The sequence below is a fragment of the Loxodonta africana genome, chromosome 16 (genome assembly GCF_030014295.1).
Source record: "Loxodonta africana isolate mLoxAfr1 chromosome 16, mLoxAfr1.hap2, whole genome shotgun sequence".
Taxonomy (NCBI): Eukaryota; Metazoa; Chordata; class Mammalia; order Proboscidea; family Elephantidae; genus Loxodonta; species Loxodonta africana.
The window spans coordinates 38,128,229-38,153,479 of record NC_087357.1 but is presented as its reverse complement, the minus strand read 5'-3'; the positions used below and the strand labels follow the sequence as shown (position 1 = coordinate 38,153,479).

Sequence of the window (25,251 nt, the reverse complement as noted above, 5' to 3'; positions counted from 1 at the left end):
CAAGGGCTCAGTAGCCTCATGTGGCTAGTGGTTACCCTATTGGACAGTGTAGATCTATACTAAATACATGTCTCTGACATCATTGATATAGTGAAGCCTTAGAAATGAATGAAATTGTCTAGGAGGGGGTATAAAGTGAGAAGAAAAGAGGACAAGGACTGAGTCCTGAAGAACTCTGTCATTTAAAGGTTGAGTAGTAAAGAGATTCCTCCTAAAGCATAATAACTTTATATAGTGCTTTGCAGTTTATAAATAATTTACACTCACATTTCTATTTGTCCTCCCCTGGAGCACTGTGAAGAATGAAAGGTTATCCTCATTTTATAATTAATGAAATGAGACTGGTAGAGGTTATCTTGCCCCAGGTGGAGGTACAGCTAAGATTAGAACCCAGTTTTCTGGTGCAAAGATTAACGTTCTTTCCGTTTGTCTTTTCAAGTTTCTTGAAAAAATACATCCTAATAACAGGACTTGAAACAGGATGTTTATTTTGGGAAGTGATCCCAAGGAAACAGGGAAGGATGGAAAGCCAACCCAAGAGAGTGTTATTGAATGGATCACCACACTGGGCAGCTGAGGCTTGATCCCACTAGGACCTTCTTAAGCAATGTGGAGAAGGCACTTTTGAATGATCTTCCTTAGGGGTTGGCCCACTGGTTCTCATTCCCTATTGGTTAAGAGTTTCCCCGTGGGGTGTTAACTCCCTGGCACTTCCATTGAGCATCTACTCTGTTTTAGGCCCTGAGGACATAGCAGTAAGAATGGCAAGGCCCTTACCCTCAAGTAGCTAATAGTCTGGCGGAGGAGATAATCACTAATCAAATAATCACAAAATAAATTACAACCAGCACAGTATCTGACTTAGGTGATTGCTCCAGAGAAGTTCGTTGACTCAATAAATACACTGAGCATTTTAAACAGGTAAAATATTTCCTCATTGGATGTGAAGAATATAGAACCAGCCCAAGTTCAGGGTTTGTCAGTGTGGGAGTCAGACCCCCCTGCCTCAGAATCCTTATCAAGTGCTGGCTCCCCATTCCCACCTCTAGAACTCAGTTCATACCTCCAGGGTGCCGGACCTGAGAATCTATACCTACAACAAACATCCTGTGTATTCTCATGCCACTGAAGTCTGGGAACCACTGGCTTATAGATAGATACTCAATGACTACTTAAAAACAAAAAAACCAACAGTGAACTCAAGAGTTATTAATTAGATGTATCTAAAAATGTCCCCTGAGAAAGTGCCTTTTTCCTGGTAGACCTAGATGGGGAAGTACCTTTGAGGTTTGTTCAGTTCATCAGTTTCTTAATAGCCTGCTTATCACTGAACATTGGCAGTTAATGAGTTATCAAATAGGTCTTTAGCATAGACATTCCATTTACTGGCACACACAGAGTCCCCAAAAGGTTCTCTTGAAGACAGCAGACTGACCCAGTACCAAACCACATGCCCTTCCTAAAAGCTGCCACTTTTCCAAAGGAAATGAACAGACACTTCACCAAAGAAGACATCCAAGCAGCCAACAGACACTTGAGGAAATGCTCATGATCTCTAGCCATTAGAGAAATGCAAATCAAAACCACAATGAGATATGATCTCACCCCAGCATTACTGGCTCGAATCAAGAAAACAGGAAATAACAAATGTTGGAGAGGCTGTGGGGAGATTGGAATTCTTGTGCACTGCTGGTGGGATGCAAAATGATGCAACCATTTTGGAAAATGATGTGGCACTTCTTTAGAAAGCTAGAAATAGAAATACCATATGATCCAGCAACCCTGCTCTTAGGAGTATAGCCTAGAGAAATAAGAGTCATCACACAGACATATGCACACTGTCTTCATTGCAGCATTGTTCACAACAGCAAAAAGATGGAAACAACCTAGATGCCCATCAACTGATGAATGGATAAACAAACTGTGGTACACACACACAATGGAGTATTACACAACAATAAAGAACAATGATGAATCTGTGAAGCATCTCATAACATGGATGAATCTGGAGGGCATTATGCTGAGTGAAATAATTCAATCACAAAAGGCCAAATATTGTGTGAGACTACTACTGTAAAAACTCACAAAAAGGTTTGCATATAAAAAGAGAATCTTTGATGGTTACAAGGGAGGGGAGGGGTTGGGATGGAAAAACACTTAACAGACAATAGATAAGTGGTAACTTTGGTGAAGGGTAAGACAGTACAGAATACTGGGGAAGCCAGCACAACCTGTACAAGGCAAGGTCATGGTAGCTCCATAGACACATCCAAACTCCCTGAGGGACTGAATTACTGGACTGAGGACTATGGGGACCATGGTCTTGGGGAACATGGCAATTGGCATAACATAGTTTATAAAGAAAATGTTCTACATTCTACTTTGGTTAGTAGCATCTGGAGTCTTAAAAGCCTGTGAGCAGCCACCTAGGATACTCTACTGGTCTCACCCCTTCAAGAGCAAGGAAGAATGAAAAAAGCTAAAGATACAAGGGAAAGATTAGTCCAAAGGACTAATGGGCCACATCTACCATGGCCTCCACCAGACTGAGTCCAGTACAACTAGGTGGTGCCACTGACTGCTCTGATGGGGATCATAATAGAGGGTCCTGGACAGAGCTGGAGAAAAATGTAGTACAAAATTCTAACTCAAAAAGACAGACCAGACTTGCTGGCCTGACAGAGACTGGAGAAACCCTGAGAGTATGGCCCCTGGATGCCCTTTCAGCTCAGTAATGAGGTCACTCCTGAGGTTGACCCTTCAGCCAAAGATTGAACAGGTGCATGGAACAAAACAAGACTAAAGGGGCGCACCAGCCCTGGGGCAGGGACTGGAAGGCAGGAGAGAACAGGAAAGCTGGTAATTTAGGGAACTCAGGGTTGAGAAGGGAGAGTGTTGACATGTCTTGGGGTTGTTAACCAGTGTCACAGAACAATGTGTATACTAACTGATGAGAAACTAGTTTGTTCTGTAAACCTTCATCTAAAGTATAAAAAAAAAAAAAAAAAAAAAAAAAGCTGCCACTTTTCATGGAATGCTGACTCTGGGATTATACTGCTTTGATTTCAATCCCAGCTTGGCTACTTTCTAGCTGTGAGACTTTGAGCAATTAGATTCCTATTTATGTCTCAGCTTTCTTATGTGTAAAATAAAGATAATAAGAGTACTAGGGGGTGGTTGTGAAGATTAAATGGAATAATACAAGAGACTCATTTATCCGAGTGCCCAGCACGTCAGAAGCCCTCAGTGGAGACCAGCAGTCACCACTGCTTGGAGGGGGATGAGTGTTATGGAAGGTCTTAGCTGTTAGCCTGTGATGGTCACTGAGCTGACACTCCACTGCTGATTCCCATATTCTGCAAAAAGAGTAATGGCCTTCCCTGTGCATCTACTTTTTCCAGAATAAACTAAAGTGTTCGTATATAAGCATTTGTGATCATACATTTTATGGAGAATTGGAAGGTTTTGCTCTGATTTTCAACCTCAAATATTCCTGGAAAATATCCTGTATTATTTTTATTCCACTGGATTCAAATGTTGTCTGGTTTAAAAAGAACAGCAACAAAAACTACTCTGTTTTATATTAAAGGTCTAGTAATTCCAAATGAAGAAAAAAGAAAATGGTGTGTAATTGTTTATAGGCCCTACCAGCATCTCTGTAGCTACCAGAGGCCTGATATGTTTATAGAGTACTAGAGTCATGTTTAAAAGGATAAGCTTTGTTTATAAACCCAGACTCACAGAGACAGACTGACGAGGTAGCTGAAGTTTCTGTAAAAGCTACACGGACTTTGAGGAGAGATTTTAAAGAACCAATATATCTGAAGAGACTAAGAGAAGTTAATTATCACACTGTCATCCTGTTACCTGCTATGTTGCTTTTTTGGGTGGGGAGTGGGGGTGGGGGGTTGGGGACTCAACCTCAGTGTATACCTCTTTATATTAAACTGAATATTGACCTCTTTTAGGACTGAAAGGAATTTAGGAACATATGGTTCCAATGCCCTGCATTATTCATTCATTTGCTTCGACAAGTATCAATTGAATTCCTTCTATGTGCCTAACATATAGTAGGTATACCCTGGTATACTGCTGAACATACTATGGAAGCAAAATAGGCCTGCCTTCTTTTTTTCATGTAGATTACAATCTAAGAAGGAAAAAAAAAAATAAGAAGGAAGACAGACATTAATCAAATAGACACATAAATATGCAATTTACACATGTTTGCATAAGTGCTGTCTTTAGAGGAAAAATACAGGCACTCTGAGGCATGATTAGGAAGGCTGGATCTAGCCGAGGAGCTCAGAGAAGGCTGGGATCACAGGGGAAGGACTTTTTGCACAAAGGCCCTTACCAGAAGCCATGTGGCCTACGGGAAACTGAAAACGAGCCAGTGTGAGGGTGGTATTTTTTGGATGAGGAGACTTCAGAGGAGAGTTAAACATTCCATTTCTGCAGAGGCAGGTGATCTGACCCTTCAGTTTTTTTTCTCTTTCTTCACCTAGGGAGACTTACCTAGGAACCTGGATCTATGACACTTGCCCTGAGAAGAAGATAGAATTAGTTCCATCCCAAGGGGGGGTCTACCCTACCTCCACGTGGCCTCCAGTCTCAGTGAGCTCAGGTTCCATTGCCTCCCACATTCAGGGCTTCACCAGGGCCCTGGCATTGGTGTCTCTAAGAACCAATCAAGATAATTTCCACTGTTCCTTTTCTGAGAGCACTCTTCCTGTCCACTCAATATAATTCATGAAGATCAGTTTTGATCAGTAATCACTGTGATCAAAAATAGCTTAGGACAAAGTTATATGCACAGTGAGATTACAGTTATATAAAAATATTATGCGTTTAAAAAAAACTGGAAAGAAATAAAATAACAGTGATGTCTAGTTGGTGTAATCATAAATGTCTTTTCTCCTTTCTTCATTTTTTAGATGCTATTTAATAAATAAGCTTATTTCAATAGTATACATAATATTGAAATAATAATAATAAAAGCACATCAGATCTCTTCCTCACTATCAGAAAGTTTTATTTTTCATTAATGTGATAGATATACAGGTAGTCCCTGACTTAGGACATTATTTGAGTTATGACTGTACTAATGACCATCTTTTTTTTTTTTTTGGTACATCTTTTCATTAGCAATATGTACTATATACAGTCTTGTAGTGCATAATATGCTGATGTAATCATTCTTAGGCGTTCATTCTCAGATGTTCAAAGATTGAATTTATGAAGATAGGAAATAATATTGAAAATTAAAAAAAAAAAGAGGTATTCAACTTATGTCAGAACTGACTTATGATGGAGTCATTGAAGTGGAGCCCCGTGGTTGGGGACTACCTGTACTCATAGGGGAATTATAAATGCTTATAATATGTCCTTACACATTGAGTAAGGAAGATAGTGTAGAAAGGCATGACATTTCTCAAAGCATTCTGTAGGACAGAGTTTTTATTTCATACAGTATTATGTTGTTACAGACTCTGGAGAATGCTGGCTTAAGCAGGTTTCATCACTACCACACTTTTGAGGCATTCATTAGCTAGTGGGCTCATTAGCCCAGAAGGGGACCAGATTGTGCAGCATCCCCCAAGCTTCTGGAAGTGTTATTTGCTGAGATCCTCACAGACCTGATGTGCCCAGGAACATGTATTGGAAAATACTGGTGTGGTGGAAAGAGAACAAAAGGAGGTGGTTGCCTGAGCTCTAGACAAATGTATTAGGGAACTAGCTATCTGTCCCCATTAGACAAATCCTTGAACCATCCTGGACATAGCTTCTTATCTATAAAATGCAAGGACTGGATGAAATGAGCTTATAGCTCTAAGATAGGCTGGCCATAAAAAATGAGTGACTATGGCTGACAGCTTTGTAATAATGAAAGGCAAACCCCCACAATGCTCAAACTGAGAGTTTTAAGAAATTCAAACTTTATCTGTCCCTCAAGCATCAAGTGATGACATTTTTTTTTTTTTAATTCTACAAGCCACTTTAGAATACAAAAAAAATGTTTGGTACAATTCAGCAGGTTACTGTTGCAGTGTGACGTACCCACGAAGTGAAAGGTCCTCAATTCCTGTGTGAAGATACTCTCAACGTCCTTCCCAAAGCTTTGACAAACAAGAGATGTAGTAAAAGCTTTCATTTCTCAGCTACCTCACTGTATAAGGCTTGAGAGAAACACACTGATAGAAGCAAGGCTGGTTCCTTGGCTGTACTGGAAGAATGACTTTCATGTCAACAAAATCAGACCGAATAGGACGCCCTGATTCCAGATAAAGGCCATTTGTTGTTGGTGGTGCCTTGCTAGATTTTATCATATGTTGGCTGTGGTTGGAACACTTTCTGGCAGGAAGAATTCAGGGGCTCTGCTGGGGAACAACAGAATTTTCTACTGTATAACCCCTCAGCCTCGTTATCCACCCCAGGAGGTTTCTCACAGGTCCAAAGTCCCCAGACTTCAGTCATTTTCCCTCTCTGCCAACAACCATCACCACCTAAGGCATTTCTTGGATTCCACTTACTGCAAGCCTAGCTGCAGAGGAGTCTGTCCAGTTTGCTTCCTTACTGTGCTCAAAGCACATACACAGACCCTTTTCTTTATCAGGGCATAATGCTAATTACTACAAGGAAACCCCATTGTGCATGACAAGGCAGAAAACACTGTGGAGATTATAGAGGATCAAGGTTGCTCATGTGGTCTGGGCAGTGATACTCCTTGGTCTGCAAAGAAATAGAATAATGTTTGATACCTCGTAGGCTCTACTTTTAGTGGTCCAGGGAAGTCTCTTATCTCCTCATTCTTGTCTCTGGATATATATATACATACATACAGAGAGAAAGCACATGTCCTAGTGGTGCAATGGTTAAGTGCTTGGCTGCTAACTGAAAGGTTGGCAGCTCAAACCCATTCAGCAGCTCCACAGGAGAAAGACCTGGTGATCTGCTCCCATAAAGATTACAGTCTAGAAAACCCTATGGGCAGTTCTCATCTGTCACATGGGGTCACCATGAGTTGAAAATTGACTTGAAGGCACCTAACAACAACAACTATATATATGTGTGTGTGTGTATATAGATATGTATATAAAAAACCATTGCCATCCAGTTGATTCCAACTCATAGTGATTCCAACTACATATATATATACACACACGCACATATATATGTAATATGTATATGTTATATATATAAACTCATTGTTTTTATATATATATGTATAGATTATATAAACCCATTGCCATCAAGTCAATTCTGACTCACAGAGATGCTATAGGGCAGAGTAGAACTGCTCCATAGGGTTTCCAAGGCTATAAATCTTTATGGAAGTAGATTGCCACATCTTTCTCCTGTGAAGCGACTGGTGGGTTTGAACTGCTAACCTTTTGGCTAGCAGCTGAATGCTTAACCACTGCGCCACCAAGATTCCCTATATATGTGTGTGTGTACATATATACACACATATGTAAGTATGTATATATGTATAGGTATGTGTGTATATATATGTACGTATTTCAAAGATTTCAAAGGGCTGCTTGAGAAGACAAACTAAAGTATCATAAAGAAATGCACAGACCTGGAGATAGAAAACCAAAAGGGAGCCAAAAGAACTGAAGAAAAAAATTCAAGCCTCAAGTTGCAATATTGAAGGATTTATAGGGAAAATACTAAACGACATAGGAAACATCACAAGATGGAAGGAATACACAGAATCACTGTACCAAAAAGAAATGGTTGACATTCAACCATTTCAGGAGGTAGTATATAATTAAGAAACCAATGGTATTGAAGGAAGAAGTCCAAGCTGCACTGAAGGCTTTGGTGAAAAACAAGTATGCAGGAATTGATGGAGCACCAATTAAGGTGTTTCAGCAAACAGATGTAGCGCTGGAAGTGCCCACTCGTCTATGCCAGGAAATTTGGAAGATAACTACTTGGCCAACTGACTAGAAGAGATCCATATTTGTGCCCATTCCAAAGACAGATGATCCAACTAAATGCAGAAATTATGGAACAATATCATTAATATCACACACAGGTAAAATTTTGCTGAAGATCATTCAAAAGTGGTTGCAGCTGTACATCAGCAGGGAACTGCCAGAAATTCAAGCTGGATTTAGAAGAGGACGTGGAACAAGGGATATCATGGCTGAAAGCAGATAATACCAGAAAGATGTTTACCTGTGCTTTATTGACTATGCAAAGGCATTTGACTGTGTGGGTCATAACAAATTATGGATAATATTGCAAAGAACAGGAATTTCAGAACACTTAATTGTGCTCATGAGGAACCTGTATATGGAGCAAAAGGAAGTTTTTTGAACAGAACAAGGGGATACTGCATGGTTTAAAGTCAGGAAAGGTGTGCGCCAGGGTTGTATCCTTTTACCATACCTATTCAATCTGTGTGCTGAGCAAATAACCTGAGAAACTGGACTATATGAAGAAGAACAGGCATCATGATTGGAGGAAGACTCATTAACAACCTGTGTTATGCTGGTGACACAATCTTGTTTGCTGAAAGTGAAGAGAACTTGAAGCACTTACTGATGAAGATCAAAGACCACAACCTTCAGTATGGATTACACATCAACATAAAGAAAACAAAAATCCTCACAACTGGACCAATAAGTGACATCATGATAAACAGAGAAAAGATTGGAGTTGTCAAGGATTTCATTTTACTTGGATCCACAATCAATGCCCATGGAAGTAGCAGTTGAGAAATCAAAGGATGCATTGCATTGGGCAAATGTGCTGCAAAAGACCTCTCTAAAGAGTTAAAAAGCAAAGATGTCACTTTGAGGACTAAGGTGCTACTGACCCAAGCCATGTGTTTTCAGTAGCCTCATATGCATGTGAAAGTTGGACAATGAATAAGGAAGACCAAAGAAGAATTGATGCCTTTGAATTATGGTGTTGGCAAAGAATATTGAATATACCTTGGACTGCCAGAAGAATGAACAAATCTGTCTTGGAAGAAGTACTGCCAGAATGCTCATTCGCTTCACATACTTTGGACATGTTATCAGGATGGACCAATCCCTGGAGAAGGGCATCATGCTTGATGGAAAAGAGGGTCAGCGAAAAAGAGGAAAACCCTCAATAAGATGGATTGACACAGTGGCTGTCATAGTGGGCTCAAGCATAACAAGGATTGGGAGAATGGTGCAGGATTGGGCAGTATTTTGTTCTGTTGTACATATGGTTAATGCACTAAGGTGCTAACTAGAAGGTCTAAAGTCTACCCAGAAGCACCTCAGAAGAAAAAGCAGTCAACCATTAAAAACCCTATGGAGCAGGCCTATAAAACAAACAGTAACACACATGGGTGACGTGCTTCTTAGTTCAGTCAAATATACGACACCAAATGGGCAACACCCACCCAAAAGCAATGACAGGAAGGTAGGAAGGGACAGGAAAGCTGGACAAATGGACATGGAGAACCCAGGGTGTAAAGGGAAAGGGGGAAAGTGCTGACACATTGCAGGGATTGCAAACAACATCACAAAACAATTTGTATAAATTTTTGAATGAGAACCTAATTTGCACTATAAACTTTCACCTAAAGCACAATTTTAAAAAACCAAAAAACTGTAGACTTTCTTTACATTAGGAACAAATTTAAAAGTAATCCCTCCTTAAAGTCATTTTACAAATGAAAAACAAACAAACAAGAAACCCTAAGAGCACTGTTCTACTCTGAAACAGAGGAGCTAGAATTGACTCAACACCATGAGCTGGAATTGACTGGATAGCAACTAGTATATATATAGTACATACGTACACCACACACACACACACACACAAACACACACACACACACCCCTATATAACTGAATTAAGTATTATCAAGTGGCAGACCATACTTTGAGGTCCATAGCTCAAATGAGCAACAAAGTGTGATAAGAATAGTTGGCTTACAATTCATTCTTACATTCTCTTCCTTTTGCTTCCCTGTTTGCTTCCCACATGATTCTCTCTGGTTCAGGGATGAGGGATGAGAAGCAAATGTGCTATTGTGCTCTCCTTACAACCCCACAGAAGACTTGTTAATTGGTCATGGCATTTTTTTCCTGGTTAAGTTCTGGATGTAGCCACAGAATCCTTTTTAATACCAATCGGTCAAATGGGCATTCAGCAATCTAATCCTAGCTGAATATTCTAAAGAATGAGAACTTCACCAAAAGACGTGTACAAGAATTTTCCTGTCAGCTATATTCCCAATAATGCCAAATTGGAAGCAACCCAAATGTCTATCAAAAGTAGAATAGATAAATACAGTGTGTTATATGCATATAATGAAATACTCTACAACAGGGAAGGATGAACTACTGATACATGCTGTTTGAATGAATGCATCTCACAGATACAGTGTAGAGTGAAACAATTAGACACAAAGGAGGCACACTATATGAGTCCATTTATATGCAGTTGAAAAACAGGCAAACCTCATCCATGGTGATAGAAGTCAAGATGGCGGTTACCCTTGGAGGAAACAGACTGCGAGGGGAATGAAGAAATCTTCTGGGGGCTACAAATGTTTTGTATCTTGTCAGTGGTGGTGGTTTCACAGATGTGCACAAATGCAGAAATTTATCAAGGTGTACACTTTGGACTGGCACACTTAGTTGTAGCTATCTCTCATTAAAAAGTCCTTAAATGGGGGCACCAATTTGAAAATTATTGCCAGTCCTGCTCCTCTGTTTCTGTGTATAAAGAGCACAAACACTTGAGTCTGACTCGGGATTCAAAGCTGGGCACTGTCACCTGTGTAGCTTAGGTAATTGTATTTTAGTTTCTCATCCATATACCCCAAATCCATTGCCATCAAGTTGATTCCAATTCATAATAACCCTGTAGGACAGAGTAGAGCCGCCCCATAGGATTTCCGAGGCTGTAAATCTTTACAGAAGCCGACTGCCACATCTTTCTCCTGCAACTGGTAGGTTCAAACTACCTACTCTTCACTTAGCATCTAAGTGCATATCACTGTGCCAACAGGGCACATATAAACCCGTTGCCTTCAAATCAATTCTGACTCATAGCGATCTGTAGGATAGAGTAGAACTGCCCCATAGGGTTTCCAAGGAGCGGCTGGTGGATTCAAACTGTCGACCTTTGGTTAGTAGCTGAGCTCTTAACCACTGCGTCACCATGGCTCCCTCACACATATAAAAAAAAAATTAAAAAAAAATTTTTTTTATAGAGGAGGAAAAATCGTACATACGTTATAGACTGTTCTAAGGATTCAGTGAGACAACAGATGTAAAATGCTTCATACAACACCTGCCTGTACATTTAAAGCACTCATGAAATACGACATGGTGACTTTGTTTCTCTTCAGGCCATTCTAGCTCTTCCTCATGCTTTTTTCTCTCCCCTCCCACCTTCTTTCTTCCTTTTCTCTTCCTTTCATCCTTCTATTAAAAGCCTAAAACATGAAGTTAAAGTTCATATCTTCTAAATTTTATTGACTACAACTTTATAGTTATTCATCATTAAAAAGCAAGCACACTTAGTATTTTCTATTTCTCTCTTTAAAACAAGCTCCATTTTCACAGATGAAGATATTATTTATATTTGGCTGTCAATGGATTAACTCAGTGGTTCCCAAACTTGTCTGCACATTTGAATCACCTGGTGATCCTATAAACCTTCCAAACCCCAGACCACCTACCAGACCAATTAAATCACAATATCTGGGCATTAATAAACATCGCAGGCATCAAGTCATTGAAGCACCCCAGATAATTACAGTATGATTCCAATGTGCACATAAATTCGGGACTACTGGATTAATGGCTTTCTATTTCTACCTTCCATAGTGTCCCAGCAACTTCAGCATGTAGTTCTGAATCTTGACTGCACATTAGAATCACTTGGAGCATCTAAGATAACGATGCTCAGGCTCTACCCTGGGTAATTCCTGGATTTTTCTGACATACAACCAGCATCAGAAGCCACCCATCTAGAGGGATTGCTGTCCTACTAGATTGCATGATCAGGACAATTCCAGGTAGCCCCCAGTGTTCCCCTCAAATATAAAATACTTTCTCCTAGTGTTTTTGAAAACTCCTGTCCTTGTCCCCATTCTGTTGCAAACTGAATATGGTGAAGCGTGATGTAACTCTAAGTTCTTGATTTGTTTTGCCCTCAGTTTGGGATTGTGTTTGATGCGGGCTCTTCTCACACGACCATGTACATCTATAAGTGGTCAGCAGAAAAGGTGAATGACACAGGGTTGGTGTATGAGATAGAATCCTGCAAGGTCAAAGGTAAGATGAAAAATTGGGGAGGGGAAGGAAGTTGGGCATAAGACCGTGAAAAGTGTGACAAGTGGAACACAAGAGGAAAAGGATCCCCAAAGTATAGGAAGTGAAGTGAAGAACACAGTGGAATTTCTGTTGTTGTTTATTGTTATAGAAAATATCAAAGTCAGTCCTTATTGAATAAACATTAGCTTATTGAAGTATAAGCAAACTTAAGGATAATTTTGTACTAATAGATCCCATTAATGGAACAATTCTGTGTGCTGGGTACTAGGTAAATAATGAACATGCATTACCTCACTTCATCCTCAAAATCTCTCTTTGAAATATGTATTATTATTACCATTTTTTAAATGAGGGAATTGAGGTTGAAAAGAGGATATATCACTTGTTCAAGATTACTTGTGCTAGTAAGTGATGGAGCTGGGGTTCCAACCAAGGATTCAAACCCATGCTCTTAACCAGTGGTTCTCGAACTTGAAACTAAAACAGAATTGCCTGTTATTGTTGTTGGCTGTGGTGAAATCAGCCTTCATCGACTCAGCAGCTCCATAGATGATAGGCCTGGGGAACTATTCCATAAAGATTACAGCCAAGAAAAGCCTATGAAGTGGTTCTACTCTGTATCACATGAGGTCACCAGAAGAATCACCTGTAGGGCTTGTTAAAACACAGATTCTGGCCCCACCCCCAGTGTTTCTGATTCAGTAGATCTGGGATGGGGCCTGACAGTCTGCATTTCAGACAAGTCCCAGGGTGATGCTGATGCTGCTGGTCCAGAGAATTAATAGTCTTAATCGTTGTTCTCTAATTTACAGCCTGAAGAAATTTTCTAAACGTTTAGCTTATTCGTAGGTAGAGAGGAGCCCTGGCAGTGCAGTGGTTAAAACGTTCAGTTGCTATCTTAGTCATCTGCTATAACAGAAATACTACAAGTGGATGGCTTCAACAAACCTAAGTTTATTCCCTCACAGTCTAGTAGGCTAGAAGTCTGAATTCAGGGTGCCAGCTCTAGAGGAAGGCTTACTCTCTGTCAGTTCTGAGGGAGGGTCCTTATCATCAGTCTTCCCCTGGACTAGGAACTTCTCCATGCAAGAAACCCAGATCCAAAGGATGCACCCTGCTCTTGGTGCTGCTTTCTTAGTGGTATGAAGTCCTCCTGTCTCTCTGCTTCCTTCTCTCTTTTATACCTCAAAACAGATTGGCTCAAAACACAATCCAATCTTGTAGATTGCATCTTGTCTTATTAACATGATTGCCACTAATGCCATCTCATCAACATCGTGGAGATAGGATTTACAACACAGGAAAGATCACATCAGATGACAAAATGGTGGACAGTCACACAATAATGGGAATCATGGCCTAGCCAAATTGATATACATATTTTTGGGGGACACAATTCAATCCATGACAGCTGTTAATCAAAAGGTCAGGGGTTCAAACCTACCATCCCCTCCTTGGGAGAAAGATGTGCCAGTCTGTTTCCGTAAAGATTTACAGCCTTGGGAACTCTACGGGGCAGTTCTACTCTGTCCTATAGGGTTACTATGAGTCAGAATTGACCTGATGGCAGTGGGTTTGGTGTTTTGGGTGGGTAGGCAGAGAAGACCAAATTATAGGCTCAGAGAATAATCATAGAGTCTTAGGGCTGGAAAAAAGACTTTATGGATCACTTAATCTATTTTACAGAAAAGAAAATAAAAACCTAGATGATCCCTGTAAACCTATTATCCTCGAGTCATTTCCAACTCATAGCAACCCTATAGGGCAGAGAACTGCCCCATAAGGTTTCAAAGGAGCAGCTGGTGGAATTCGAATTGCTGACATTTTGGTTAGCAGCTGAGTTCTTAACCACTGCGCCACCAGGGCTCTCCTAGAAGATTAATGACTTGGAAATAGCAGCAGAACAAGGATAAGATTCTAGGTCTTCTAACTGCACTTTGGGCTTCCTGCTACTCTGATTCTCTGCGTTACATATTGATATTTTTTCTAGTTAGTTTCCTTTTAAGGTCACAAAACAAGTTAGAGTTGTTGGCAGTTCAGCTCTTTCTACTTCCTCCCACCCATCATGCTTCTTCCCCACCCTGCATGCTTCAAACATTACTGCCCTGCACCATAATCTCTCTTGGACTTTTCAGTCAAGGTCCTGCTGTTTATTTTTAGTCAGACAGGTAACACAGACCCCAGAAGATAACTGACTTTTAGTTTGGTGGCCTGTAGAGTTCACTACTGTGGTTTGTCAAGAAAGCAATAGATAGGAGATGGTTCCAACAGAGAAAGTCTTTCTACTCAGTAGGCTGATGCCTTGAAACTTGGCCCCATCGATATTGAGACAATACTTCTAACATTTCTTAAAGCTCAGAGCCCTCATTTTATTGGCTTCTGTCTAATTAATTCACTGCCTTCTATTTTTTAGAGTGTTTTTGTTTTAAACTATCAGATGTCTTTCTTCTGAGAGTCATCCAATGAGTGTTTGGTCTAACAAATAATTTTCTCCTCTTAAAAGAAAGAGTTGTCTCCTTTATTTAATCAATATTTAGATAGGAAAGTGATCTGAAAAGTATCAGTCCTGGAAGGCCAGACTTTCTGAATTGAAACAACTAATTGATAATTTAGAGCCAATTTTTCTTGTTATAGTTAATAAACAGGCTATTTAAAACCCGTGAATGACCTAGATGACTTATCTACATATTTACCTTTAAAGCAAATATTCACTATAAAGCATTGATATGTTTAAGATGTATTTAGATATATTTATTTTAAAATGAAACAAAAATGTTAAGTGTAAATTAAAAAAGCTTAAGGAACTTGCCTCTAATCCTCTCTATTATAACAGTTTTACTCTAAAACTGGAAAAAGTTTTACTAGAGAGGCAGGGTATGGGAGTGGAAAATCGCTGAGGTGACATGGATTGTACCCCTGGTTCTTCTAACAGAGGAAGAAACCCCACTTCAGAAATTTTAGGGGACGAGCCACGATCAAAAAGCTAGTTAGTAGCAGCTACCGTCTTTTCCATAAAAGCCAGCGTGCCTGCTGCTTACTTAATTTTTGTTCTAAATGGCATCTTCCTCTCTCTTTTATGTCTTCTAGGAACTAGTTTTGTTAATTGCAGCTTTGTGGAAAACACATCAACAGGCAGCTCTATAAAGTAGCTTATCTATATGATCCCTGTTAAAATCTGAGTGAATGTGCTAGGAAGGTTATGCAATTGAATATGAGAATCTCGCCATCCAGTGGCAAAATGATTGAGCAGCAGACAGACCCAGCCCGAGGTCTGAAAAGAAATCCTATCAAGGCTAGAACACCCTCTAAGTACAGCTATCTAATACATATCACAGTAAATAAATAATTGTTTTCTCGCATGTGCTCATCAAACACTGGTATTTTCTTCTAATATTGGCAAGTTATAAAAACTTTATATTTGGGGAGGTATGCCCTATACTTTTTTTTTTTTTTTCTTTAAATAAGGATCGCCATCTTATTTTACACCTTTCTCGAGGTCCTGGAATCTCAGCATTTGCTTCGAACTTACAAGATATACCTATGTACCTGAGTAAATGCATGGGAAGAGCCAAGGAGCTGATTCCAAAGTACAAGCACCATCAGACACCTGTTTACCTGGGAGCCACGGCAGGCATGCGGTTGCTCAGGTATAGCCAGCAGCAAGCATGTGGAGACCAAGAACAACTGGGTGTTAGGTTAGGCAGTGCAAGAGCCTCTGAAGTAATGGGAGAGTGCCACAATTCCCTAACACCTGAAATTCTACACATTCCAAATGTCTGCACCTAAGAAAGAAAATTTCAATAAGTCTTAGTATGTCTCCCACGGGTAACTCGAGAGCGGGTCACAGAGAAAGATTGAGCCTATGTTCTCTGGAGTTTGGAGCCTCAGATTTAGCCATTTACTGTCCAGGAGGGAGGATCAGAGACTAATCCCAAGTTCACTTGTCCCTGCTCAGGATGAGAGGAGGTCAAGAAGACTTACCAGAGGAGGAGACAATTGAGCTAAATCATAAAGGAAGAATAGAGGGTAGGGAAAGGGTATTAGAGGCAGAACAGACAGTATGTGTTCAGTAACCAATGTTTATTTAGCACCTATTATGTTTTTTTTATGTATTAGGCATGAGGAGCCCTCACGGAGCAGTGGTTAAGCACTTGGCTGCTAACTGAAATATTGACAGTTTTAACCCACCAGTGGCTCCATGGGAGAAAAGACCTGGTGAACTGCTCTTATAAAGATTACAGCCTAAGAAACCATATGGGGCAGTTCTACTCTGTCATATAGGGTCACTGTGAGTTTGAATTGACTCAATGGCACAGAACAACAACAACAACAACAACATGTGTTAGGCAGGAGCCTGGATGGCGCAAGCAGTCTACAATTGGCTGCAAACCTAAAGGTTAATGGTTCAAATTCAACCAGTGTCTCCACAGAGGGAAGGCCTGACTAACTGCATCTGTAAAGATTACAGCCAGGAAAACCCAATGAAGCAGAAGTACTCTTTCACACATGGTGTCCACATGAGTCAGGGGCCAACTTGATGGTAGCTAACAACAACAACAATGTGTTAAGGAACTATTCTAAGTGCTGGGGTTATAGCAGGGAACAGAACAAAGTCCCTACCACTCTGCAGGGATGTGTGAGAGACATTTCAAAGGTCTATAATAGTTGCACATAGGCAGAACATAGGCTGTTGTTGTTAGGTGCCATCAAGTTGATTCTGATTCATAGTGACCCTATGGACAAAAAACGAAACACTGCCCAGTCTTGCACTGTCCTCACAATTGTCATACTTGAGCCCATTGTTATAGCTATAGTGTCAGTCTATCTCCTTGAGGGTCTTTCTCTTTTTTTGCTGACCCTCTACTTTACCAGGCATGATGCTCTTCTCCAGGGATTGGTCTTTCTTGATAACATGTCCAAAGTATATGAGATGTAGTCTTGCCATCTTTGCTTCTAATGACCATTCTGGCTGTACTTCTTCCAAGACAAATTCGTTCATTCTTTTGGCAGTCCATGGTATATTCAGTATTCTTTACCAACACCATAATTCAAAGGTGTTAATTCTTCTTTGGTCTTCTTTATTCATTGTCCATCTTTTGCATGCATATGAGACAAAGAACATAGGGTACATGTAGTAAAATAATAATAGCAACTAGTATTTATTGAGTCTTTACTATGTTCTCAGCACTGTGCAAAGCACTTAATATAAATTGTTTAGTTTGATCAACAGCTCTATAAGGTAAGAGATATTATTAATTATTGTTAACCATATGAGGAAGCTGTGGCTTACAAGTGTTTGGTATCTCACCCAAGGTCACACACCTGGTTAGCAGTAGCCAGGATTCTAAGTGGGATATCGAATAGGCAGGATACATACAGATCAGCAAGTACCTTATAGGTCAAGCTAGGGAGTTTGGTGTTTATCTTGGAGACAGTGGGAAGCCATTAAAGGAATTATACAACTGGTGACACTAGAAGAGAAGATTCATTGGAGAGGAGGAAAGCTAGGGATAAGGAAGCCAGTTGGTAAGGTACTGAAGCCATTCAGATGAGAGACTGCAGGGGTCTAATGCCAGACGGATGGCAGCTGTCTCTTACCCAGAGGTACTCATGTTGCATAACCTAGATCTTGGAAAGAATTGCATCCCATCTTCACTTATGATGATCTTGGAAGACTCCTTCTTTAGGTCTTAAAATCTCAGACAGACCCAAGAACTGAGGCATAATATGAAGAAGATTTTTTTCCATTTTGATGCCAAGGAAAGTTGGATATCAGTCCCACATTATTTGCCCATGTGGTTCTTACTAGAGCCCTAACTAAAAAACCTCAAGCGGAGCCTGGCTGTGTAACCAGCCAAGAGCCACCAGCAATGGCTAATGTAACACTCATCAGCTCAATACCCTGTTACCATGGCCACAATAATGTTAAGAGTCTTTGACAATTTTTTGAACCAGGGAACAATAGACTGAAATTAGTATTTTTGGAAGACCAACCTGCCAGGGATTGGGAAGATTTGTATTTAGAGAAAGGGAGCCAAAGGTCTAGTTCTGCTTTGTCTAAAAGGAAGTCTTCCTAGATAGCCATGTGGGGGTGATGCTCATCTCTCTGTTGATTCTAGTGAGTTATGGTTCACTTCCTAGGAGAATTTCCCAGAAACTCTCGCTGAAATAGTAGGGGTTGTCATTAAAACAAAAACAATAACCTCATCCCTTCCTTTGTGTAGGATGGAAAATGAAGAGTCAGCGGAAAGAATCCTGAATTCAGTGACAAGTTTCCTCAGTTCCTACCCGTTTAATTTTCGGGGTGCCAGGATCATCTCTGGCTCAGAGGAAGGTGCTTATGGCTGGATTACTATCAACTATCTGTTGGGAAAATTACAGAAGGTGAATATCTCACAACATCCATGGGGGCAGCTCCCTGGAGGCTGATGCCCTTGCTATCTTGGGTGGTACTTGGGTCACTAGCCAGAACAAATGATGGATGAATGAGTGAATGAACAGATTAATTCCCCCCACATTTGTAACAGTCTCCAAAGGTAGAATTCCCTTACAAGAATGTCTGCTACTGGAATAATGAAGTCATATCTTAACTTTAAGGAGCCTGTGTTGAGTGATTTGTGTTTGAGAGACATAGAGGAAATTTAAAATTTATCATTAAAAATAAGAGTAGCTAACATTTGCCTAGTGCCAGGTGTCCTGTGCTGTGCTAAGCACTTCACATGTACTATATGATTTCATTCTCAGAAAAATCTTATGAGGTGCTATTATTACCCCCATTTTAGAGCCCCAAACTGAAGCCTCAAGAGATATCTGTCTCCAAGGCCACACAGCTAATGAACAACTGAGTAGGAGATTTGAACCTAAGTTCATCTGGTCATAAAGCTCTTGTTTGTAAACACTAGTCTATATACTCTGGAGCCCTGGTGGTATAGTGGTTAAGAGTTCAGCTGCTAACCAGAAGGTCAGCAGTTCAAATCCACCAGCTGCTCCTTGGAAACCCTATGGGGCAGTTTGACTCTGTCCTATAGGGTTGCTATGAGTCAGAATCAACTTGACGGCGATGGGTTTGGTGTACTTTTTTTTTTTTTAAAGTCTGTATACTGCTTCTGCGTTGCTGCAGTCTGAGCTCTGTCTTTGAAACCCGTCATTTCTTGCCATTGATCTGATGCAGACTCAGGACTCTCCAGTGAGTTTTGCCTAACCATTATGCCCCTGTTCCTTTGCCTTCTGAAGTCCTGAGTCCAAGAAATAGTGCAAAAGGGGACGTCCAGAGACCTCTATCACTCAATGGCTGCACTCTCTTTCAGAAACAAAATTCTAAAGACCCATCTTCAAGAAGAAATGAGAGTCTGGAAACCTATGGAGCCTTGGACCTTGGGGGAGCCTCCACGCAAATCACTTTTGTGCCCAAAGATACAAATATCAAGCCTCCGATCAAATTTATGCAATTTCGTCTCTATGGCAATAACTACTCTGTATACACATACAGCTTCTTATGCTATGGGAAAGATCAGGCGCTCTTAAAGAAACTAGCCATGGACATTATGGCAAGTATAACTAAATCCAGACCTGCCCTCCCCACATCTGGGCAGCCAGCCCCCACATCCTGTTGTTTTCTCTTTCTGATTCAGTAATTGGTCTGAAGTTGGGTACTGTACTTTCCAAACTTTCTGGTACCAAGGAAAGTTGATTATCAGTCCCATGTCATTTGCCCATGTAGTTCTTACTAAAGCCCTAATTCCAGGCAGGATATCTAACTACATCTGGCCGACCCCTATGAATTGTTCCATCTGGGCATCACCTCCTGTGTTTGTTTATTGCACTGTCTCCAAGGACACTAGTCACTTACCTTCTTAGGAAATAATTTCTCACCCCTATGGGGTTGGCAATGAAAATTACATGCTAGAGTATTGGGGCGGGGGTTGTGCAGTTGATAAGGTCTTTTAGATCACTTTTTAATCTCCATTTCCTACAAATTGCAGAAAACAGTATTGTTAAAAACAATGTGGGGAAGAGGAGAAAAAACACTTCAGGGAAAACAGAGTTTATCAATCAACGCTTCAAATCTTATCCCCAGATACATTCTGCATTTTGAAAGAAAAGTTAAACATGCTCAGTGTCATGCAAGTACCAGGCACACTCTAACGGCACAGAGCAGGGATATCATATCCAACTGTTCCTTGTCTTCACCAAAAGGACAGCCAGTCCTCTACTCTCCTCTAAGGCTCTCTTATAGGTTCTCAGAATCACTATCAATAAGATGACCACCATGGGAGCAGGGGCTACTGAGAGTCACCCAATGAACCCCAATGTTCCATTAAGCCTCTTATCCACAAGAGCCCTGTTTCTTGTCTTATGCATATTGGGTTGTGGGCTAAAAATCATTTTGATACTCCTAGGTTAGATGATCTAAGGCATCTTTCAGCTCTTGGAGCTTCTAATTTTCTGCCTGGAGTGGAGGTATGCAGGCTCCTGTAGAACTAACCAGGCTTAACATTTTTGAGAGTTTTTTGTGTGACTCTGCTTCTGACTTATGTGCTTAGGGCTAAGCACTCAAGGACATTCTAGGCTAATGGCATCTCTGGGTCCAGTTTTCTGTGAATAGCCAAAGTGCATTTATATCTGATAGCACTTCTGGTGCCTGTTATACACATCTGATTATCCCCAAGGGTGAAAAAGGCAGGGAGAGGACATATTAATGCCAGTGCTCAGTTCTGGGATGTTGTAAGATGGATGAAAAAGGCAAGGTAGGGACATATTGATGCCAATGTTCAGTGCTGGGATATTGTAAGATGCCTACACATAGATAAAGTCAGACTGTTGCCTTTTGTACCCAAAACATTTACACATGATGTCTTCAATTGATTTTTCCATTCAGAATGCACCATCGGGAATCCTCTTAGACCCATGTTTTCATCCCGGATATGAGAGGACGGTGGATGTAAGTTACCTTTTCAACAATACCTGCACCAGGGAATATAATGGTCAGTTTCCATTCCATGAGCTTAAAATCAATGGCACTGGAGAGTTTCAACAATGCCAGGAAGACCTCCTTGATCTCTTCCACACCACTAATTGCCGTTACACCAGTTGTACCTTCAATGGGATTTTCATGCCGCCAGTCCAAGGGGAGTTTGGGGTAAGTTTGTGAAGTGATAAGGTATATTGGTTAGGATGATTTTGGCTGCAAAGGGTTTAAATAATAGGATCTATTTTTCTTTCCAAAACTCGTTGCCGTTGAATCAATTCTTTCACATAATAATAAATCTTGAGGTAGATGATTCAGGGTTAGTTCTTCAGATCAACAGTGTCAGGACCTGAGATCAGCTTCTCCATAATCTTGTTAGATTTCTTGTGGTGTTAAGATAGTAGCTACGGCTCTAAGTATCATATCTTCACATGCAAAGCCAAAGCTAGAAAGAAGGAAGATTTTCTCACACATTATCTCTCTTACATTTTGCAGACATGTCAGCAGATGTCTTTTCAAGTCACATTGGCCAGAACTTGGTGAAAGGCACACTTATAAACCAACCTGTGATAAAAGAGAATGGATTATGATGGTTGTTTTAGACTTACCATTGTTCATGCCCTAGAACTGAAGAGTCTTTCTTGAGCACATTGCTTCCCTATACCTAGGCAAAATCAGGTTTTGCAAGTGTCTTGTTTATCTAGTGCTACTATAACAAAAATACCACAAGTGGCTGTCTTCAACAAACTGAAGTTTTTTCTTTCAGTCTAGTAGGCTAAACAAACAAACAAAAAAACAAACCCAGTGCCGTCAAGTCAATTCTGACTTATAGCAACCCTATAGTAGAGAGTAGAACTGCCCCATAGAGTTTCCAAGAAGCGCCTGGCAGATTTGCTTTGGTTAGCAGCCGTAGCACTTAACCACTATGCCACCAGGATGAAGTCCAAATTCAAGTGTCAGCTCCAGGGGAAGGCTTTCTCTCTTTTGGTTTTGGAGGGAGGTCCTTGTCATCAATCGTCCCATGTTCTAGGAGCTTGTCAGGCACAGAGACCCCAGGTCCAAAGGACACACTCTGCTCCCAGCGCCGCTTTCTTGGTGGTATGAGGTCCCCACGTCTCTCTGCTCACTTCTCTCTTTTATATCTCAAGAGATTGGCTTAAAATACAACCTTAATTCCTTCTTTTATTAATTACTCTAGAATAAGATAAAATATTTGAGCAGGCACAGAAGAGGCACCCTTTGGTTTCATTAGTCAAAGTTCATATTTTGGTCCTGGTGACCAGGCATTATTGTAATTGTAGTTTAGTAGCATATTGCAAAATTAGCTATCATCTGTCAAGTGCCAACTATTGACTAAGCACTACACACACACACACACACACACACACACACACACACAATCTAATTTATTCAGTTGAGGTATCATTCAAAGAAGTAAAGGCTTTGGTCTGTCACACTGTTTCTCCCTTTTCTAAAAAATTGATCAGCAAGTGTAAGAGAGGAAGGGGTGGGATGACATCACATGAAGAGGGAGGTTCAATTTTCCTCCAGGACCTCAGCAAGAGAGTTTCTCCCAAGGTCTCCTTGGCCTAGTGCAATGTCCCAGAAGAGCTCAGTGGAGAGAGCACAGGTCCTGTAGTAATGAGACCTGGTTTAACTCCTAGCTTTGCTACTTGTGACTGTACAATCTATACCTTCCCTTTGTCACTGGGAAACAAATGAGTAGTGCTGTGGATCCAGACTTACCTAAGCTTACCATGACCCAGACCACTGCTCTTCCTCTCCTCAAGGTTCCTAAGGGAAATACATGACAGGACAATGACTGGCAGAGCAGTACTTGGTTATTAATTGGCTCCAAACCCCAAATCGAAACAAATCAGAGCCTCATCTAATGCCCTATTGCTGAGCTGGCATTGGCTGCCCACCTTGGGCTTCCTTGGGCCAGTGCCCTTGCTTTGGGTTGAGCTGCTGCAAAAGAAAGGAGAAGAATGCCACAGGAGGGATTCAGGTTGGCTAGGGCTGCTGGGGATACCCAAGGGCCCTTTCCACTCCAGTCATTGCTAGGAAATCTATCTGAAGGAAAAGGAACATGCCCTTGTGTCTTGTCTTTTTGAGCCCCTCTGAAAGCTCCATCTCCTGAGAAATATAACCCAATTCCCGGCTTCAAGATTAAGCAAACTTTTTGTCCTTGAGGTGGGGGGAGGATAAAATTTCTTGCCATTGAATGTGATTCATCCAGCTAAGGTAGGGAGAGATAGGGGTTGGGAAAAAGTAGAGGAGCCTTGAGCTCCTTCTGAAGGCATTTTTGTCAGAAACACACACACACTCGCACACACATTTACCCTTAGTCCCTCACTGAAGTTGTTCTCACAGCCTTCTAACTTCAATTTAGCAATTCCTCTTACCTTTAGCTCATAGCCTGCCTCTGAATAGGATCCTTCTTCTCTGAATATATTCTTTATTTCTTTCCCTTCATATTTTTGTTCCCTTCTCTAATTTCTCACTAAAGCCTTAAGATTTTTGTTTGTTTGTTTCCTACTCTATAAAATGGGAACAGTAATTCTTAGCTTGTCAGTAGTTGTAAACAGTAGATAAGCTAGACAAGCAGTAATGTGCTGATAAGTGTTTCACCACCAGTTCTCTGGAACTGAGTTGACTTGTAGTCTTTGCCAATTTCCATGGTATCAATACTCCCACCATGGCCTATTTCAGGCTACCAATATGACATCAACTGGCTCACCAAAATTGTGAAAATTGAACAATCAGCTCTTGTGAGCCGGTAAGAGCCAGCTCCACCATATCACTGCAAGTAGCCAGGTAAGCTAACATACTAGCACAAGGTAGGCCTTAAAAAGGTTAGTTTTTTTTCTCCTAGAAATGCTCATTCTAGGCTCTCAGTCCTATAGAAATTTCCCATTCCCAAGCCCCTCATCCTGAAGCATAACCACTTGCAACACAAAGATCCATTTGCATTCCCATTAGTTCTAGAACCCGTTAGTACTGATGATCTAATTCTTAGTTTGTAAAGAGAGTACAGGTATCCCCCCACTTTTCGAAAGTTCGCTTTACACCACTTTGCTTTTACGAAAGACCTACATTAGTATCTGTTTTTGCTAATGGAAAGAAATCTGAAGAGGATTTTTGTTTTTATGAAAAAAGGCAAAATGCAAAAGTAGCATTTCAGCGTTTGTTCTGTAATGAGTCGTTAGAGAGGCAGTGTGCACCCCAGGCAGTGAGAGTGGTGCCACAAGCTCCTTCCCCAGGAACTACACTCAGCATCAAGCCACCGTAACTTTGAACTGTGTCTGTGAGCATCTGTGCTTTATCTCAATTTATTTTGTGCAAGATGTGTCCTGAAGTATCAGAAAAGCCTAAGACAACTCATAGGGGTATTACACTTAGTGTAAAACTGGACATAATTGTTTCGATTGTGGTGAACGAAATAAACACATTTTATTTTGTGCATGCGTTGAACTTGCCTGCATCCACCATTCGTATTATCATACTTTTTTTGTAGGCACTAAAAACATCCTGCAAACCTGCCCTAAATCTACGTGCCCTTTCAAAATTAAAGTCATACTTTTCTGCAAGCATTGCAGCACTGTAAATCTCATGCAAGTGCTTCATGTTCAGTTCCTGGACAACTTCACTTTCACTTCATATAGGCTGTGTATTTATATCATTCATGCTTTTACTGTATGTTAGTGTTATTTTAGATTCTGTGCTGTTTGGTATGATTTAGTAGGTTATTTCTGGGGCCTGAAAATGCTCAAAATTTTTTCCCATATAAATTAATGGTAATTGCTTTTTCACTTTACGCCATTTCAGTTTATGAAAGGTTTCTTAGGAACGCTCTACTTTTGAATAGTGGGGGAAACCTATATTAAAAAACTGTCAGTGTCCTTGTCAGTATGGATGCATTGTGACCTTGGTTGCTATAAACATCAAAAAAATAAATAAATAAATAAAAAGAGGGAACATCTGTGAGGAATTACT

At 40.6% G+C, this 25,251-nt stretch overlaps 1 protein-coding gene across 11 annotated transcripts in view; it reads left to right on the top strand.

Annotated features, from left to right (window-relative positions):
• The window catches only part of ENTPD1 (ectonucleoside triphosphate diphosphohydrolase 1), a 184,135-nt gene that overhangs the window by 145,269 nt on the left and 13,615 nt on the right, over nucleotides 1-25,251 (top strand). For 5 of the 11 annotated variants that reach the window (XM_023546897.2, XM_023546894.2, XM_023546896.2 and 2 more), the window contains 5 exons: nucleotides 12,170-12,287; nucleotides 15,784-15,934; nucleotides 18,512-18,671; nucleotides 19,595-19,834; nucleotides 21,166-21,426. In XM_023546897.2, the coding sequence (XP_023402665.1) occupies nucleotides 12,209-12,287; nucleotides 15,784-15,934; nucleotides 18,512-18,671; nucleotides 19,595-19,834; nucleotides 21,166-21,426 (891 nt within the window). In that variant the 5' untranslated portion in view covers nucleotides 12,170-12,208. Of the gene's footprint in view, nucleotides 1-11,837; nucleotides 12,029-12,169; nucleotides 12,288-15,752; nucleotides 15,935-18,511; nucleotides 18,672-19,594; nucleotides 19,835-21,165; nucleotides 21,427-25,251 lie in introns of all 11 variants that reach the window. The other 6 variants (XM_023546901.2, XM_023546900.2, XM_064269546.1 and 3 more) reach the window with 4 other exon arrangements.